Here is a 19,340-nt window from a genome sequence, read left to right as displayed (position 1 = left end):
TTATACATGCAACAGTTGAAAATAGTGTAGCGCCCGCTTGATTAGCAATTAAAGAATAAAGGTGTTTTAGATATTGTATTGCAAAAAACTCTTCGTGATTTCATCAATCGATTTTTAAGGAATGTCTGTCTACTTTGGCAACATTGAAATTTTCAGTTTTTCACATAGTTTTTGAGGGTTAAAAATGGCCGATTTCGCAATTTTTAAATTTTTAATCGCTTATAATATGTCAAAAACTATCAATTTTAGAGAAAAGTTACCAAAGAGCTTTTCTGTTTGGAATGATCCAAAAAACCTAAAAAAACTTTGTTCAATACAAAAAAATTATTTTAGGAAAAAAAAAATCGTTTAAAAATTTTTTTACCTACTTTTGGACCTGGCAACATGCAACATTTATATAATTAATAAGGTATTATCAAAATATAAAGTAAACTAGTTAATTACTACAAATTTGAATCATATTTCATCACCATTTTGATATTTAGTTGTAATAGTTATTTCAGCAGTGGTAATAAAAGCTTTAAGCAGGGCCGGCGATAACGAGCCTGCAAGGGATGCACTGCAGGCGGGCGCCCCTGTTTGGGGGGGCGCCAAATTGGGCTTTTTTCTGCTGGCGCTGTACAAAATACTAATTTAAAAGAAACCGAAGGGCGCCTATGCTAGTTTTGCAGGCGGGCGCCTTATATCCTAGCGCCGGTACTGGCTTTAAGAGCAGTATTGAAAACCTTAAGAAAGATCAATCAATTTATAAAAATATTTCAAATTAAAATATAATATAGTTATTTGATCATCATATTATAATGAATTTAAAGAAGGGAATATGGAAAATCCAGACCCTTTGAAAAGAGGATTCCCTTCCAATTACAGTCTAAATAAGAGAACTGGTCAAGTACCTAAGAGGTGGAGGCCATGAATATGAAACTATAAGAAGAAGAAGAAGAAGAAAACACATACCTAACCTTATTTATTCCTTCTATGTATGTTGATAAATATTATTATTAAGAAATTATTAAGAAAAGTTAACCATGAACGACAAAAGTAATGGTACAGTTAAAGAAGAAACGGATAACAAAAAGAAAAAATCTAGAGAATTCGATGAGGATAATGGATTTAAAGAGTGGGTAAGAGCCCAATCTTTATTTATATCTTGTGTTCTTGTGTTCTGAAGGTTTCTGATAACATTTGTATTCTGCATGTTACACTGTTTTTAGTTCATAATTATTAACTTTACTCTGATACTTTATATTTTTCACTCTACATCCCTTCCTCTGCCCTGGCATGGTTTCCTATTAATCTTTAAATCATCATCATCATCATCATCAATGGCTTCACAACTTTTCGTGAGTCTTTGAGCGTTTACTATTGTTTACTTCCATGTTTGTCAGTCCTGTGAAACTATTTCCCATCGTCTCATTCTCATTTTCTCCAGATCTTCTCTGACTGCATTTTTCCACCTTTTTTTAGGCCATCATACATACCTTCTCCCGTCTGGCCTTTCCCAAAACACATTATTTATAAGACAATTTGTTATTACTGCGTAGCACATACCCTGCCCATCTGAGTCTGTTGGCCTTTATATATTTGATTAGATTCTCCTTTCCAAAGGGAGACTCTAACTCGTTATTGTATCTGCGCCTCCATTTGTTTGTCACGCTGTCTCTGCAAGGGCCACATGTAATTCGAAGGATTTTATGTTCCCCCACCAGCAATTTATTTATTTCCCTTGTTAGAGTCCATGTTTCACTTCCATATGTAACTGCTGGTCGTATAATGGTCTTATATATCTGGATTTTTTCATTGCAAAGAAATGCAAAATACAAAAAGATGTTGCATTGCAAAGAAATATTTGTTTCCTGATATTATTCGTGTGTCAACTTCTCGATCTATTTTGTTATAATAAATACCCACTTGTCTCTCGTCTATCACATATATCTTTTTTTGCTACACATTATGTCTATTCAGCTATCTCTGAACTAGTAAAATATCAACAAATGGTCAAAACCTTTTGCTTCTCTTATGCTCCTAACATCCACATTTTTAACGTTTAATGTTATAACATTTTCAATATCAACATAACATGAATCTTGTTATTAACATTTTTCAAGATTAATATGCATTTAGGGTGGTTATATGGCAGCTAAAAGGGCCAAACTGCTAAACCAGTTTGAGGAATCCAACATTACAAAACTATCCAATATATTTGAAGGAGTATCTATCCATGTGAATGGTTTAACAAGACCTCCAATTGATGAATTAAAGAACTTAATGGCAGCACATGGTGGAGTTTTCCACATGTACCAAGTTTCCAGCACCACCCATATTATAGCTTCTAATTTACCAAATGTCAAAGTAGGTAGAGTATTTAGCAAGACTCTTAAATATATTTTTGTTTGTGTATATCTTACATTTTTTTCATATGTGACCCACTTATACAGTAAGTGCCACACCAGTAGCCACACGGGAACCTAATTGCTAGGGTTGGGTTAATCCGGCCCGTTCTCACCAGTGACTTTCACGTCTGTCGTCATGTGACTCTGATAAAACTATTCAAAATAATTGTTTTTCCATAGTCAAACCCCAAAGTTCCGGCACTCCGTGGTTTGACTAGTCATTCCTCAGGTTTGACTAATGGTCTTAGTCAAACCCTGAAATAAATTCCATATTTGGCCTTTGAGTAGTCAAACCTAGTAGTGACTAATTTGGTCAGGCAAACGTTGAAACTTAATTTCAGGCAATCGGGCTTTGGCCAGTCAAACTCCGATCAGGTATTAAAATATCACAATTTGTTAGATTGGGTTTAATAAAACGTAATTTTTTAATTTTAATGTTTACTGTATTTATATTGTCGTAATTAAATTAAAAAATTAGTCTGTATTCTCACATGGTGAAACAAGATAACATTTAGCATGGCACAATATGTTGCACAATACTTTTTATATTTACATAATTTTGAAGAACATTTTTTCACTGATTTCCCTTAGAGACAGCTGAACATCAGGCACATCTTCGAAATTAAAAAATTCTTTTTGTATTCTTTTATTTGATTCATCAAAAAAGCTTGTTTATTGTTCCATGTTTCGTCCCTATGCTTTATTTCGTCCCTATACCTTATACAATAAGTGTTAGATCTTCAACTGTTTTATCTTGATAGTTGAAAGACTGATAAGTTTGTACACACTTGAATGAATAAAGAAAAAGAAAATGTAGTATGTCAAAGTGCGTAAATAATTTATTTCTTTAGCTGAGCGCTTTCGACATAAACGTCATCATCGGAGCTAATGGTCAAATAGTAAAAAAGTACCACCACTTGAGGTGTAATCATGTGCATTTTATGAATATAAATAATAATTTTGATTGCAAATGCTAACTGCTTTGTCCTCTAAACACCAAACACATGTAACACCAAACAGTAAAAAACAGAAAAAACAGCCACATACACGTTGCACAAACACATAAAAACTTTTTCATGGTATGGGTGTAGGTATCACCCATCCATTCTTGGCCTAGTAGAGGCTAGTCAGTCAGCTGTCTCTACTAGGCCAAGAATGGATGAGTGATACCTACCCCATACCATGAAAAAAGTTTTTATGTGTTTGTGCAACGTGTATGTGGCTGTTTTTTCTGTTTTTTACTGTTTGGTGTTGTACGGAGGACAAAGCAGTTAGCATTTGCAATCAAAATTCATATTTATATTCATAAGATGCACATGATTACACCTCAATGTGGCGGTACTTTTTTACTATTTGACCATTATTAGCTCTGATGATGACGTTTATGTCGAAAGCACTCAGCTAAAGAAATAAATTATTTACACACTTTGACATACTACATTTTCTTTTCCTTTATGTTTTATCTTGTATCATACTCAAAACATTTCGAGTATCTCTTATAGATGTATCAAAGCTGTGAATAGGTATGGTTACTGTTTTTCCAATGGTAATTGGCCGAAAATTTTTATTCAGTTAATTGTTTTATAACAGTCTAACCATGAAGACCTTTAATCGCTTGTAATTTATTTATTTTTATATATTTTGTCTGCATAATGCATATGTATGTAATTTTATTTTCAAAGCCTTCATAGTATGCACTAAGGGTGAGGTAAGCGTACACAATAATGTACAACCTGATTACAAACTTTGAACATACATACAGGGTGATTGATTAGATCCGCTATAGTAATAGTCTAATAGGCTAATGTAGTCAAAGATGGCGCCGGGCATACAGACGTGTGTCCAATGTGCTGATAATTTTATTGTAAATAATAAGTATATCGTTTGCGATTTGTGTATTAAACCATATCATTTGCATTGTGCTAAAGTGAAAGATCAAGTGTTAAAAATTAAACAAGATTGTGTTAATTTAAAGTGGTTTTGTGGCAATTGTTTTACGATAGCTGAAAATAGACTTAACAAAAACGAGTCTGAATATCAACTTAATGAAAAGAAAACAAAAGAAGTATTGGAAAAAACTTGTAAGTTAATTGATCTTATTGAAAATAATGGTACACTAACAAACAGTCAGCGTCAATGGAGCGATGTTGTAAAAACGAAAAAAACCGAACCACTTATTATAAGACCAAAAAATCAAAATCAAAATTGCTTAACAACAAAAACTGTATTAGCACAAAAATTTAGTCCAGTCGATATAAATGTGTCGGTTGAAAATGTTAAATCTTGTGCTAAAGGGTCGATTGCAATTCATTGTAATAATAAGGAGTCTTTGGATAATTTGAAAATTAATGCTGAAAAAGTTCTTGGAGCAGATTATGAGATAAAAATTGCAAGTATATCTAAACCTAAGATCAAGATCATAAATGTCCACGAAAAAGACATTGAAGATATTGACAGCTTTGTTGATAGTTTTAAAAAACAAAATTTGATTGACGGTATAGAAACTTACATTAAAATATTACGTAAATATAAATCGAAAACTAATAACCGTAATGCACTTAATGTAATAGTGGAAATTTCAGCAGATATATTTAATTATCTAGTTAATGAAAAGGAAAAAATACATATAGGATGGAATAGCTACAGATTTTTTGAACACGTAAATATTATTCGTTGTTTTCGGTGCTGGAAGTTTGGACATTTTGCAGATAAATGTACTTCACAGGATGTTTGTCCATTATGTGGAGGTCAACACAAAAAAGATGAGTGCAGAATTACTAACGATAATTTTACTTGTGTTAACTGTAAATATGCAAATGAAATTCTTAAACTTAAACATGTTAATTATAACCATAATGTCATCATTCTCTTTGCCTTATCCCTATGCGGGGTCGGCTTCCCTAATTGCATTTCTCCACACAATTCTATCTTGGGCCATATCAATGTTAATCCCCTTTACCAACATGTCCTGCCTTATCGTCTCCCCCCAGCTCTTCTTTGGTCTTCCTCTCCTACTCCTTCCAGGAATCTGCACTTCAGCTATTCTTCGTATTGGGTGGTTAACGTCTCGACGTTGAACATGACCAAACCATCTTAACCTATGCTCTCTCATTTTGGCATCAATTGGTGCCACACACCTAGACTTCCCCTAATATACTCATTTCTAATTTTATCCTTCTTTGTCACTCCACTCATCCATCTAAGCATTCTCATTTCCGCCACATGCATTCGCTGTTCCTCTTTCTTTTTCACTGCCCAACATTCAGTTCCGTACATCATAGCTGGTCTTATGGCTGTTTTATAGAATTTTCCCTTCAGCTTCATTGGAATTTTTCTGTCACACAACACACCACTCGCTTCTTTCCACTTCATCCATCCAGCCCTAATTCTACTGCATGCATCTCCATCTATTTCTCCATTACTCTGTAATACCGATCCTAGGTACTTAAAACTATTGCTTTTTACAATCATTTCACCATCCAAAGATACCATTTTATTTGTAGTAGCTCCATCTTTAAATGAACATTCCAAATACTCTGTTTTTGTCCTACTAAGTTTTAAACCTTTTTCCTCCAGAGCTTGTCTCCACTGTTCCAGTTTTTGTTCTAAGTCTCTTTCACTATTTCCTACTAACACGACATCATCAGCATACATTAAGCACCATGGAATGTTCCCCTGTATTTTCGCTGTTATCTGGTCCAAAACTAATGAGAATAAATACGGACTAAGCACAGAACCTTGATGCAATCCTACTTTCACATGAAATTTATCAGTCTCTCCCACACCTGTCCTAACACTAGTCGTTACTCCCTCATACATATCCCTCACAATCTTTACATATTCACCAGGGACTCCTTTCTTATTGAGTGCCCACCACAGAATCTCTCGAGGAACTCTATCATATGCTTTCTCAAGATCAATGAATACCATATGAGCGTTTGTTTCTTTACTCCTGTATTTTTCCATCAACTGCCTTATAATGAAAATTGCATCTGTTGTTGATCTACCCTGCATAAAGCCAAATTGATTCTCGGATATTTCGGTTTCTTCACGTATCCGTCTATCAATTACTCTTTCCCATATTTTCATGGTGTGGCTAAGCAGTTTTATAGCCCTGTAGTTTGTACATTGTTGTATATCTCCCTTGTTTTTGTAAACAGGTACCAGTATACTGCTTCTCCATTCGTCTGGCATTTGTCCAACTTCCATAATTCTATTAAATAGACCTGCTAGCCACCTTGTTCCTGTCTCTCCCAATGCTCTCCATACTTCCCCAGGAATATCATCTGGTCCTACCGCTTTTCCTTTCTTTATTTTTTGAAGCGCTTGAGCCACTTCCTCGTTGGTTATTTTGGTGACCATTGCTGCTACTGTATCCGTTGACTCTACAGGCTGTCTGTCAAATTCTTCATTTAATAAGCTGTCAAAGTACTTTCTCCATCTCTTTTTGACATCCCTTTCGTGAACTAGTATTTTATTATTTTCATCTCGGATACATCTAATCTGATTAAAATCTTTTGCTTTCTTTGCTCTCTGTTTGGCTATTTTATATATCTTCGTTTCGCCTTCCCTGGTATCAAGTTGATCGTATAGGTTTGAATACGCTTCTGCTTTAGCTTTTGCTACTGCTACTTTCGCTTCCTTTTTGGCGACCATATAGTTTTGAAGATCTATGTCCGATCTGGTTTCTTGCCACTTTTTATATAATTTTCTCTTCTCTTTTATGTTTCCTTGTACTTCATTTGACCACCACCAAGTCTCTTTATCTTCAAACTTCTTTCCTGACGTTTTCCCAAGTATTTCAATAGCCGTCTCTCTAATAATATTGGCCATTTTTCTCCAAATTGTGTTAGGGCTTCCTTTCATGTTCCAACATATTTTTTCTACTATTCTTTCCCTGAATAGACCTTCCTTCTCATCTTTTAGCATCCACCACTTGATTTTTTGTGGTCCTCTCCGATATTTTTGTTTAGATTCGCTTTTTACTTCGATGTCCAGAACAAGCAGCTTATGTTGTTGGCTTACTGTCTCACTAACTATTACCTTGCAGTCCTTGCATTCACGTATGTCTTCTTTCCTTATCATGAAGTAGTCTATTTGGGATTGATGTTGTCCACTTTTGTAGGTAATAAGTTGAGTTTCTCTCTTTTTAAAGAATGTGTTAACAATCGCCATATCCAATGCTGTTGCTAATTCTAGCATGTCATCTCCAGCTTCATTTCTAGTTCCAAAGCCTAATCCCCCATGTATTGTTTCATATCCTGTCTTGGCTTGGCCCACATGTGCATTGAAATCACCTCCTATTATAACTTTCTCCTCCGCTGGAATATCACTCAGTATGTCTCCCAATTGATCATAGAAAGCTCTTCTTTCATTCTCACCCAGACCTGTTTGAGGAGCATACACACACACAACATTCAATACCTCTTTATCAATTACAAATTTCACTGACATCATTCTATCACTCGTTCTTACAACATCTACTACGTTATCTTTCATTTCACTATCAGCAATTATACCAACTCCATTTCTAGTGTTACTACTCCCTACATACCACAATTTATATCCATCACCTAGTTCTTTCGCCCTTTGTCCTTTCCACCTAGTTTCTTGAATACAAGCAATTTGAACTCTTCTTCGTTTGAGCGCATCCACTAACTCCAGACTCTTACCTGTAAGACTACCAAGATTCCAAGACCCTATCCTGATTTTTCTAACCTGCAATGGTGTTCCCCCTGAGATAGTCCTCACCCGGAGATCCGAATGGAGGCTCATTTTACTTCCGGAACATTTTACCTCAGGAGATGCCATCATTTCAGTATAAGTTTTTATTTCGTTTGGAGAAGGTCTTTTCATTATTATGGCCTGAAAAGATTTTTGGATATTTGATGCCTGAATGCCTTTTCTATCAGCACCATACCCTGCCCTGTCCTGCACGTTTAGCCAATACACCACCAATGCAACCAAAGTGCAGTATTACCCCACACCCGCCTGCATTTTTCTGTATAGGCCTGGATCCCTACTGTAAGGACTGCCCTATAAGCCAATGTATTGTTGCCCGTATCCCGCCACTAGGAGGCACGTACTTCATTCGGGATACCATTATAACCATAATGTATTTGATAGAAATTGTAGTAGTTATCAAAGACAGTTATTAAAAGCCAAAGAAAGAATAGGGTATAATATCTAGCCATCAAAGACGCCTTCAAATATTACACGCATAAATAAAAAGTGTATAGATAATCTTCTTCTTTCTTGTATTAATGCTGAAAGTTACTATAAACATTGCGATGAAATCAAACTTTATGTTCAGGTATATGACCCACACATTTTATGTTTAACGGAAACTTGTATCACTAGCGATTTTTCAGATTCTGAGCTACAGATCTCTGAATATGTAATGGCGCGTTGTGATTCTAGTAGTCGTCATACAGGAGGAGTTCTAATTTATACGAAAGAATACATAAAAGTCAATAATATCAAAACATTTATTATTGACAAGAGTTTGTGGGTTTTGTCTTTGGATGTTGTAATTAATGGATCATATTATGGAATAGTGGGTATTTATAGATCGCCAAGTGGTAGTATAAGTGAATTCATTGATGTATTTTTCAAGTGGATGGATGATTATTATGAATCACATAGTAGTTGTAGTATAGTCATTGCTGGAGATTTCAACATAATTATGATAAAAATTGTCAGGGTAAAAGTAAATTGAAAGAATATATAGAAAATAATGGAATGCAGCAACTTGTAAATGAATATACAAGAATTTTTAAAGATTCAAAATCTATGATTGATCTTGTCATAAGTAATGACTATGCGTTAACTGCTCATGTAGAAAAAAATTACATAATATCTGATCACTGTATTGTCCACGTGCTCAATAATAAAGTAACTAAAAGTGAAGTCATTGAAACAAAACAAATTCGTTCTAAAATAATATATGATAATATGGTAAACATGTTGATTGAAAAAGATTGGGCATATTCTTCGGTAAACATCGATGAAGTTACTGATACTTTCGTCAATAATATCGTAGATGTTTTGAATAGCGTGTCACCAGTTAAAACTGTGGAAGTTAAGAACTTTGGTAATAAATGGTTTGACAACACTTGTAAATTGGCAGTTAAGAATAAAAATATTGCTTATAAAAGATTTTTGTTTACAAACGATTGCGTAGATTGGAATAACTATAAAATTGAAAGAAATAACTGTGTTAGAATTTTAAAACAAGTTAAAATTAGATTTTATGAGTCAAATATTGATAGGAATAGGGGTAATTCTAAACAAATGTGGAAACATCTCAAACAGTTAGTAGGAACTAATAAAACTATATCACAATTTCAAAGTCTTGAACATGAAGGTGTAACATATAGCGTAAATTTGGCAAACATATTAAATCAATATTATGTTGATAGTATTAAAGATATTATTGTAAGTTTTGACCAAAATAGTGATATTAATTTAAATTTGCAGACAGTTGTTTCATCTGTAAATTTTGAAACTTTTGAGAGCATATCACTAAACCAACTATATGATATAATCAAATTACAATATAAAAAAAATAGTACGGATGAAGTAGGTCTTGATATTATCAAAAATCTATTTCATGTGTTAGGTTATCCTTTATTAAATTTAATTAATATGAGTTTGGAGAAGGGCCTGGTGCCCAAGCAATTTAAAATATCAACTATAGTTCCTGTTCCAAAAGTTCCCAATACTAATAAACTTGATCAATTACGTCCAATAAATATGCTCCCATTTTGTGAAAAAGTCTTGGAAATTGTGGTGTACAATCAGCTGATTAAATTTATTACTTCAAATAATATCCTGTATAATTACCAGTCTGGATTTAGAAATTCTCATTCATGTGAGACCGCATAACAGTTAGTTGTCTCAGATATGAAAAATATTTTAGATACGACAGGGGTCGGTATATGCGCAGTTTTTATAGATCTCAAAAGAGCATTTGAAACAATAGATCGTCATATACTTCTTTTGAAATTAAAGAAATATGGTTTTAACGGGACAGTTTTTAATTGGCTGGAAAATTATCTGTCAAATAGGTACCAAAGGACTAAATTAAATAGTGAAATGTCAAATCCACAGTTAAATGATATTGGTGTGCCGCAAGGCAGTGTACTTGGACCTCTACTTTTCATATTATACATTAATGATTTGGGAAACGTATTAAGCAAATGTAAAATTCATCTTTTTGCTGATGACACATTAATATATTTTTATGGGGAAGATTTTGTTGATGTAGTGGACACGATGAATCGTGAATTGCATTTATTAACTGAAAGATTTAAGTTAAACAAATTGAAAGTCAATGAGCTAAAATCCAAATACATGTTTATTGGTAATAATACTCTTTTCGGGAAATTCTTAAGTTTGGATGTTCACATTAAATTAAATAATGAAAAAATTGAAATGGTTCAGGAAATAAAGTATTTGGGATTCATATTGGATAGGGAACTAACTTTTAGTAAACATGTTGATTACATTTGCAGAAAGATAGGGAAAAAAATAGGTTTTTTTCGAAGAGTATCACCATTTTTGACATTTCAAACTAAATTAACAATTTATAATTCGTTAATATTACCTCACTTTTTATATTGTTGTTCATTGATTTATACAGGATGTTCTAATTATGACAGGCTTCAAATTCTCCAAAATAAGGCTATGCGAGTAATATTGAGATGCAATCGATATACTCGAATTCAAGATATGCTGAAAACTTTAAATTGGTTAAAAGTTGAACATTTTATGTATGTCCAGTCTATGACATTCTTATTTAAGATGGTAAACCATTTATTGCCTGAGTATTTGAACAGTCAGTTGGTCCCGATAGCAAATGTTCATGAGCATAGCACTAGAGCTGCAAATTCAATAAATTTTTATGTTAGAACAACCAACAAATCCAGTTCAATGAAAAGCTTGTTTCATAAAGGAATTGTACAGTTCAATAATATACCTTATCACATTAAAAATAGCCATAATGCAACTATCTTTAAGAGATTATTAGTCCATTATATTAAAACTAAGACCTAGAAACCAATTGGCAATGTTTGTTGTACTTCCAGTGTTTTTATTTTTATTTTATTTTTTCTTTTTTTTGTTTATATATTGAATGTTTCTGATTAATTTAATTTGACAATGCTTATTTCTTTATTTGTTTAGTCTCATGTTTTTAATTTTTGTAAAAATTTTTGTAATACTTTATGATAATTATACAGCGCTCCTTGCCTTGACAATTCTTATGTAATTTGTACAGGTGTGGAGTACAATGTTTCTGTTTTGTGTATTATCTATTATGATAAATAAATAAATATCTATCTATCTATAGATAGCAATAAAAGTTAATAACAAAAATTGTAGACAACTTTGAGATTCATATTAAAAAATTAGTTAGAATGTTACAGGGTGTTCGATAACCTAGTGACAGACCAAACTTATGTTTTTTTAAATGGAACACCCTGTATTTTATTTTATATTCGAAATCTCCTTAACTGCCCCATCACAAAAATATAAAGGTTTGTTATGTTATACAGGGTATGTACCAAGTTATAACCAATTTTATATAAAAATCGTAACAACCTCAACATCCTGTATAAATAAAAATAAGCACAACAGAAATGGTTTGTTGGTGCCATATTTTTTTATTGATTGTCAAAATTTTCAAAAATGATTGATGCTGCTATTTTTCTTTACATCAAATACAAGGTGAGTCAAAACGCAAGTACATCATTTTCTCAGTAATTTTAAATGGAACACCCTGTATTGTATATCACTATTGAAAAGTACCATTACCGTACTTTAAATTTTATATAATATTCCCTGTCTAAATTTATTAGTTTTCGAGAAATTTTGTTTCAATCTGTTGATTGATTTTTCTCTTCTCTGATTCTCTTTTCAAAATCTTCCTGAATTAATTCTTGGTGCATTTGAATGCGGTAAGGGTGCATTCTGTTTTTTGCAAGATTTTTTTGCACAGAGTAGTAAGTTTGTTCTTTTTCTTTGGAAATATTTCGAATACTTGTATGTAGAACTTTAGTAACTGCCAGCAACACATCTATTTCGTCTTCCTCTGTTACAGTACTTTTTGTTCGTTCGTGTTTTTCATACCTAACTGAACCAGTGCGGAAAGTATGGTAATGGTACATTTCAGTAGTGATATAAAATACAGGGTGTTCCATTTAAAATTACTGAGAAAATAATGTACTTGCGTTCTGACTCACCCTGTATTCGGTATAAAGAAAATTAGCAATATTAATCAGTTTCGAAAAATTTGACAATCAACAAAAAATATGGCACCAATAAACCATTTCTGTTGTGTTTATTTTTATTTATACAGGATGTTGAACTTGTTACGATTTTCATATAAAATTGGTTATAACTTTGTACATACCCTGTATAACATAACAAACCTTTATATTTTTGTGATGGGGCAGTTAAGGAGATTTCGAATATAAAATAAAATACAGGGTGTTCCATTTAAAAAAAACATAAGTTTGGTCTGCCACTCGGTTATCGAACACCCTGTAACATTTATACTAATTTTGTAATATGAATCCCAAAGTTGTCTATAATTTTTGTTATTAACTTTTATTGCTATCTATTATAGCCGATCTATTGAGCTTTACCCCACTAATCAATCACCCTGTATGTATAATATACATACGGCTGAGATTTCTTTTTGTCAAACACAACAAACCACATCTGAAGAAATAATCTCAGTTATTAAGCAATTTTCTTCTCTCTTAGTAATGACTGTTCAGAGAATTTTTCAGTATGATGATCCTCAGATTTTTCTCTTATTGAAGTATAATATGATTTTACAGTTGATGATGAGATTCCCATTGTATATGTTTGAGCTAAAATAAACTATTTATTTTAAGTTGAAAAGTTTTTTTATAAACTTTTTAAGATTCTAGGCAAAGCAAGAGAAAGGCACATACACGGTGTAGTGAACTGTATAGTAAAACCGTGTAAAACAATTGATTTAGTCTGCAAGTTATCAAAGAAATATTATTGAACTGAATAGTTAGTAATAGTATCATCAGTATTGTTTTGTTTCTTACCAGACGAATTAATAGCGTTTTTTAACTCTTCTTCTATCTGAAGAATCTTTTTTTATCAAGTCTGACAGTGTACAGTACAGAATATTTTTCATTCGATGTTTAAGTGAAAAGTTAGGCACTCCTAGGTTTGACTAAAAATACTTCAGACAAAGGCCGAAACTGGAATTTATTTTGGGGTTTGACTAAAACCATTAGTAGGACCTGAGGATTGACTAGTCAAACATGGGAGCGCCAGAACTTCGTGGTTTGACTATAGTTTATAGACTATACAGATACAAAAAATACATTACATAATTAATAGTATTGTTACTTTGCTTTAAAATAACTTTATTCAAACACCAACAATATTACAATACTTTATAATTTTTACAACTTAAACACAATGACAACTATAAACTTCAAATGCAACTGTTCTATAAGCTGTCAACTTTCTTTGCTTATATTCAGTTTCCATACGTTTTTTGTATAGACGTCACTAGACACAAAAGTAAACAGTGCAATAGATGAAGGGTCCAGAACTGTACTAGCTGAATGTACCCGTGTGTCTAGTAGCATGGCGGTTACTGTATATGTTTTATTGTAGATTAAACATCTTGGTACTACTCCCATAGTGAAACCAGCATGGATAACAGATAGTATAGACTTTGGAAAATTGTTAGATTACCGTAGATATCTTTTGTATAACAATCAAAGCAAATCACAGCCGAAAATAGGTTTTCCTGTCATAGAAAAAGTGTCAGCATCTGCATCAATATCTGAAAACAATTCTGCAAATGTTGAAAGTGATACAGTAGTTGCAGAAACTTCTGAATTAATACAGAATTCAATAGCTCAGATTAAATCTGACAAATTATCTTCAACCAATCAGATTAATAGATTCCCAACAAAAACAGCATCAGATCCTAACTTTCTTGAGGAGTTTTATAACAATTCCAGGCTACATTTGATATCAACTTTAGGTGCAGAATTCAAACATTTGGTTGGTCAAATGAGGGAATTGTCAGATGGAAAGTTTCCTGGTTTAGAAAAACTAATCTCATGTAAAGGTATTTTTCCCTTTTTTTCATAGAAATGTTATACTTATTTGTATGTAAGAAACAGCCATACTGCAGATGCCTGTTGAATTGAAAGTAAAGATGATTCAGATTTGATTACAGAACAGGGCCTCCACTATGTGCCTATACATATTTTGGCTTTAACTTAGCCTCATCGGAGCACTTGTCTTTAGTTCCTGCCTCTTTTGACTACCTGTTGAGTTGGTTTATATTTACATATTCCTGTCGCAAGTTGAAAAATCAATTCTCTCTTTAGTGTTTCAGGATTTTATACGGGGTGTTTCATTGGCAAGTCTTGAATGATAAATGAAGGTCACTGAGGTGGTTCTAGATGTACTACATTTATTGCCCCACCGATTTTTATAACTGAGTTACATAGTGTTTTATCGATTTTGCCCATTTTTTTCTGAACTCATAACTTTTAGAGCCACCTTATATATTTTTTGATATTTGGTACACATATTGTCACAACTCATTGTGACCTTGAAACAACACCTTATATACGTATTAAAATGTTTAACAGCCTAAGAGCTAGTGAACCCTCCGACTAACGGTCTTCCTGTAAGGCTAGAAATTTGTATAAGTAGTGATAATAAGATAAAACCATGACCTGGCAGGCATCAGCCCTGCACGCGTATCTACCAGGTGAATCGAAAAGTGCATAGTTTAGGGGAAAAATAAACTTTCTCCTGTAAAGTTTAAATTTAAGTATGTGTTTGAGTAAGTCATTTAGAAGAAATGTGTATAATGACAGGCGATTCTGAAGAGCATAAGACCTTGCCAGGCGAGGTGAAAGATTAGGGGTTTTTCCTAAAAATTTTTTTTTGCATCGAACAAATTTTTTTTTAGATTGTTTGAATCATTCCAAACAGAAAAGGTCTTTAGTGATTTTTCTCTTTGGTTAATAATTTTTGTTATATAAGCGATTAAAAATTTTGAAAATTGCGAAATCGGCCATTTTTAACCCTAAATCGGACATTTAACTAAAAATTTCAATATTACCAAGGTAGGTAGATATTCTTTAAACATTGATTGATGACATCCAAAGAGTTTTTTGCAATACAATATCGGAAACCCCTTTGTTTTTTAATTGCTAATCAAGCGGGCGCGACACTGTAGTATAAGTGAGGACGTTTGAGTTGGCATAAATTCATTATCTCGAGAATGGGCTAATTTGAAGAGAAATTCTCAGACAGGTCGATTTTTATTTTTAAATTAGGACATTTTGGCATATATATAATATTAGTGACGTCATCCATACGGGCGTGATGACGTAATCGATGATTTTTTTAAATAAGAGTAGGGGTTGTGTGATAGCTCATTTGAAAGGTTATTTAATTCTCTATTCAGTAATATTAACATTAATATAATTATTTATACAGGATGTACAAAAAATTTTTTTTTATTAAATTAGCCTTGATTAAATTTGACAAATAGAAGAAACATTTTTCTTGTACACCCTGTATAAATAATGATGTTATTGTTTATATTACTGAATAGAGAATTAAATAACCTTTCAAACGAGCTATCACATAACCCCTACTCTTATTTAAAAAAATCATCGATTACGTCATCACGCCCAGATGGATGACGTCACTAGTATTATATATATGCCAAAAAGTCCTAATTCAAAAATAAAAATCGACCTTTCTGAGGATTTCTCTTGAAATTTGCCCATTCTCGAGATAATGAATTTATGCAAACTCAAACGTCCTCACTTATACTACAGTGTCGCGCCCGCTTGATTAGCAATTAAAAAAACAAATGGGTTTTCGATATTTTATTGCAAAAATCTCTTCGGGATTTCATCAATGTTTAAAGAATATCTACGTACCTTGGCAACTTTGAAATTTTTAGATAAATGTCCGATTTAGGGTTAAAAATGGCCGATTTCGCAATTTTCAAAATTTTTAATCGCTTATATAACAAAAACTGTTAACCTAAGAGAAAAACCACTAAAGACCTTTTCTGTTTGGAATGAATGATTCAAAAAACCTAAAAAAAAATTTGTTCGATGCAAAAAAAATAATTTTAGGAAAAACCCCTAATCTTTCCCCTCGCCTGGCAAGGTCTTATGCTCTTCAGAATCGCCTGTCATTGTACACATTTCTACTAAATGACTTACTTAAACACATAGTTAAATTTAAACCTTACAAGAGACAGTTTATTTTACCCCTAAACTATGCACTTTTCGATTCACCTGGTTGATACACGTGCAGGGCTGATGCCTGCCAGGTCATAGGTTTTAGCCTTGGTGTGCCATGAATTATCACTATACTTTCCAGCTTTACAGGAAGACCGTTAGTCGGAGGATTCACTAGCTCTTAGACTATAAGACCTCAGATTAAAAAGCAGGTAATTTAACTTTATATTAACGTCCGTAAGTCGCTATACTTTCTACTATGTTCTGGTTACTATGTTTGTTCCTTGTCTAATTTGTGTGTTCAAAAGCATGTTATTTAGTTGTTTTGTTGTTTACCTTGGTTAATTCGTTTCTTAATTTCGTTTTCACTGCTCACGAATTGTTTTAGTAATTTATTCAATCAATATAATTATTTCATATATTATAGAACTCTTCGATTTCTTGATCTGAAATAAAATTATTTAACAAAATATAATGTTTACAGTTCCAGAGGGCGCAATATTAGTTCCCTCCACAGTAATAATGCATATTGACATGGATTGTTTCTTCGTTTCTGTGTCACTTCGCAACCACCCAGAATTAAAAGGAAAACCCGTAGCTATCACCCATGCTCGAAATGGTCAGCTATCCAACGTGAGGCCAGATCAAAGATCTGCTCGAGAACAAGAATTTTCGTTGTACTCAGAAAGACTGCCAGTAGGTGTCACTTCACGGGTGGACCAAATAGATATCCAGTCCAGTATGTCAGAGATAGCTAGTTGCAGTTATGAGGCCAGAAAGTTTGGTATTAAGAATGGTACGTTTTTGGGACAGGCTATTAAAATGTGTCCTGAATTAAAGACGTTGCCGTATGATTTTGAGGTAAGTGATATTTGTTATTACCAAAAGTAGATACAATACAATTTTCGACCAAGTATAGGTGACTAAATAAAGTGCTAAAATCGGCAACATTGCTTAGTCCAGGATTTAATCGCCGAATGACGACCAAGGACGGAGCGATGGAGTTAGAATCGGCGAGATTCAGGTGCATTAGCGTGGGAAGTAGGGACTATCTGCTACTCGACGGTGCGCTGTGTTGCCATTTATTGGCCGTATATCTAATTTATAACTAAAAATGCTGTATATTAATTTATTTATATTATAGCTAATTTATCCCACTCTTGATCACGACATTCAGTTGTTTAAAATCACATATTTTTTATCACTAGAGGCAACAGTTGTACTTAAAAATAGCTTATAAATGAGAGGACAAAGGAAAACCCAAGAGTGCTGGCAAAATAGTGTAGGAGAATGGCAGTGGAAAGCAAATGGAAGATAGTAATGATGAGGGTGAATGGACGACCAATATCAGTAAAAGAAAAAAAAAAGGAAATAAAGTGGATATAATGACATAGGAGAACGTCTACTTGATCGGAGAATTATCAGAAGAGCGCTAAGATAAAGGTGGAAAATAAAAGGAGGTTACAGATCAACAAAAAGGCAAATAAGCGTGAAAGAAAACGTGTGTTAAAAGTGCTGCAAACAAATGTGGGAACGGCTAGGTTATCTCACGACATCACTGAGGTGGGCATTAGAAAATAGTTCATGGGTACATCGAGCGTCGTAGGAGTGCGAATACTGAACAGAAGACTAAGGAATGGTATTAATACGCATGAGGGATTTGTGGCTACGAGGGCAATGTTGATGGTGGCGCGGGACATGGAGGACCTTATCTTCGGTGCTCAACGTAAATGCTACCAAGTCGAGGAATGGATAAGAATGTATGGAATCGATCTGGCTGCATGAAAGACCAAGGCCATAGTTCTCAATGGACCAAGAAAAAGGAACGGAATGGCCTTGGAATGTGGAGGAAAGAGAGTGGTTCCAAAGAAATGCGTAAGATATTTAGCTATAACTCTGTCAGAATAGAAGTTGAGGGGAAGACGTGAAAGCGGCGACTACAGAGCTGCGGTGATATCCCCCGAGCGGGGGATCATGCCCAACATCGGAGAGCCCAAATCTGAGAGGGGAAGATTCTGTTATGCCATTGATCATCCTTTACGCGGTGCCTGTTTGGCGCAGGGGCGTCATTTGAAATTTTGATTGGGGGGGGGGGCAAGCATTATATATAAAATACATTATACAATACTATTTGCGGTGTGCAAGTACTTGGAGGGGATACGAGAAACGATCGTGCGCGAACAGCGGAGAAATATTGCAACTTTCTTAAATAATTCATATTGTCAATTGAAATTGTCAAATTGACGTATATTTCATACCTACTGTCATTGAAGAAGAAAAATTATATATTGCTCCACAATATTGATATGATATGCAATTATTATATAAAGGTAAATTTAATTAATTGTATTTTGCTTGCAGTACTGCATTTTAATAACTAATTTTATTTACTACATACAATTGTTTACGTTTTAATAACATAACCTGAATCTTATTTTTTCTTATTATTATTTTTTTACACTATGGCCTTGACAATTATCCAGTAACCAGGACTAATATAATTGGCCAATATAATAATTAAAAGTGCGAAAAATGTTGCTGAGCGTAGAAACCAGGTGTCGCTTTGCCGAACTTGCACGGTCCCAATAGTAATAAAATTGATGTAGTTTTTGTAAATTTCAATCATTTTAATGGTCAGGGGGGGGGCAAATGCCCTCTGACCCTG

At 33.5% G+C, this 19,340-nt stretch overlaps 2 protein-coding genes across 13 annotated transcripts in view; one reads left to right on the top strand and one right to left on the bottom strand.

The window, feature by feature from the left end:
* The window catches only part of LOC114334083 (protein son of sevenless), a 652,420-nt gene that overhangs the window by 257,556 nt on the left and 375,524 nt on the right, over nt 1-19,340 (bottom strand). The window lies entirely within an intron of this gene.
* The window catches only part of LOC126882094 (DNA repair protein REV1-like), a 74,175-nt gene continuing 55,784 nt past the window's right edge, over nt 950-19,340 (top strand). Inside the window, exons 1-4 of one of the 2 annotated variants that reach the window (XM_050646946.1) lie at nt 950-1,121; nt 2,122-2,349; nt 14,061-14,523; nt 17,160-17,536. In XM_050646946.1, the coding sequence (XP_050502903.1) occupies nt 1,026-1,121; nt 2,122-2,349; nt 14,061-14,523; nt 17,160-17,536 (1,164 nt within the window). In that variant the 5' untranslated portion in view covers nt 950-1,025. The remainder of the gene's footprint in view (nt 1,122-2,121; nt 2,350-14,060; nt 14,524-17,159; nt 17,537-19,340) is intronic. The other variant, XM_050646945.1, reaches the window with a different exon arrangement.

Source organism: Diabrotica virgifera, chromosome 3, assembly GCF_917563875.1.
Source record: "Diabrotica virgifera virgifera chromosome 3, PGI_DIABVI_V3a".
NCBI lineage: Eukaryota > Metazoa > Arthropoda > Insecta > Coleoptera > Chrysomelidae > Diabrotica > Diabrotica virgifera.
Note: the sequence above shows the minus strand (reverse complement) of the source record. Positions and strands in the feature narration are given on the sequence as shown.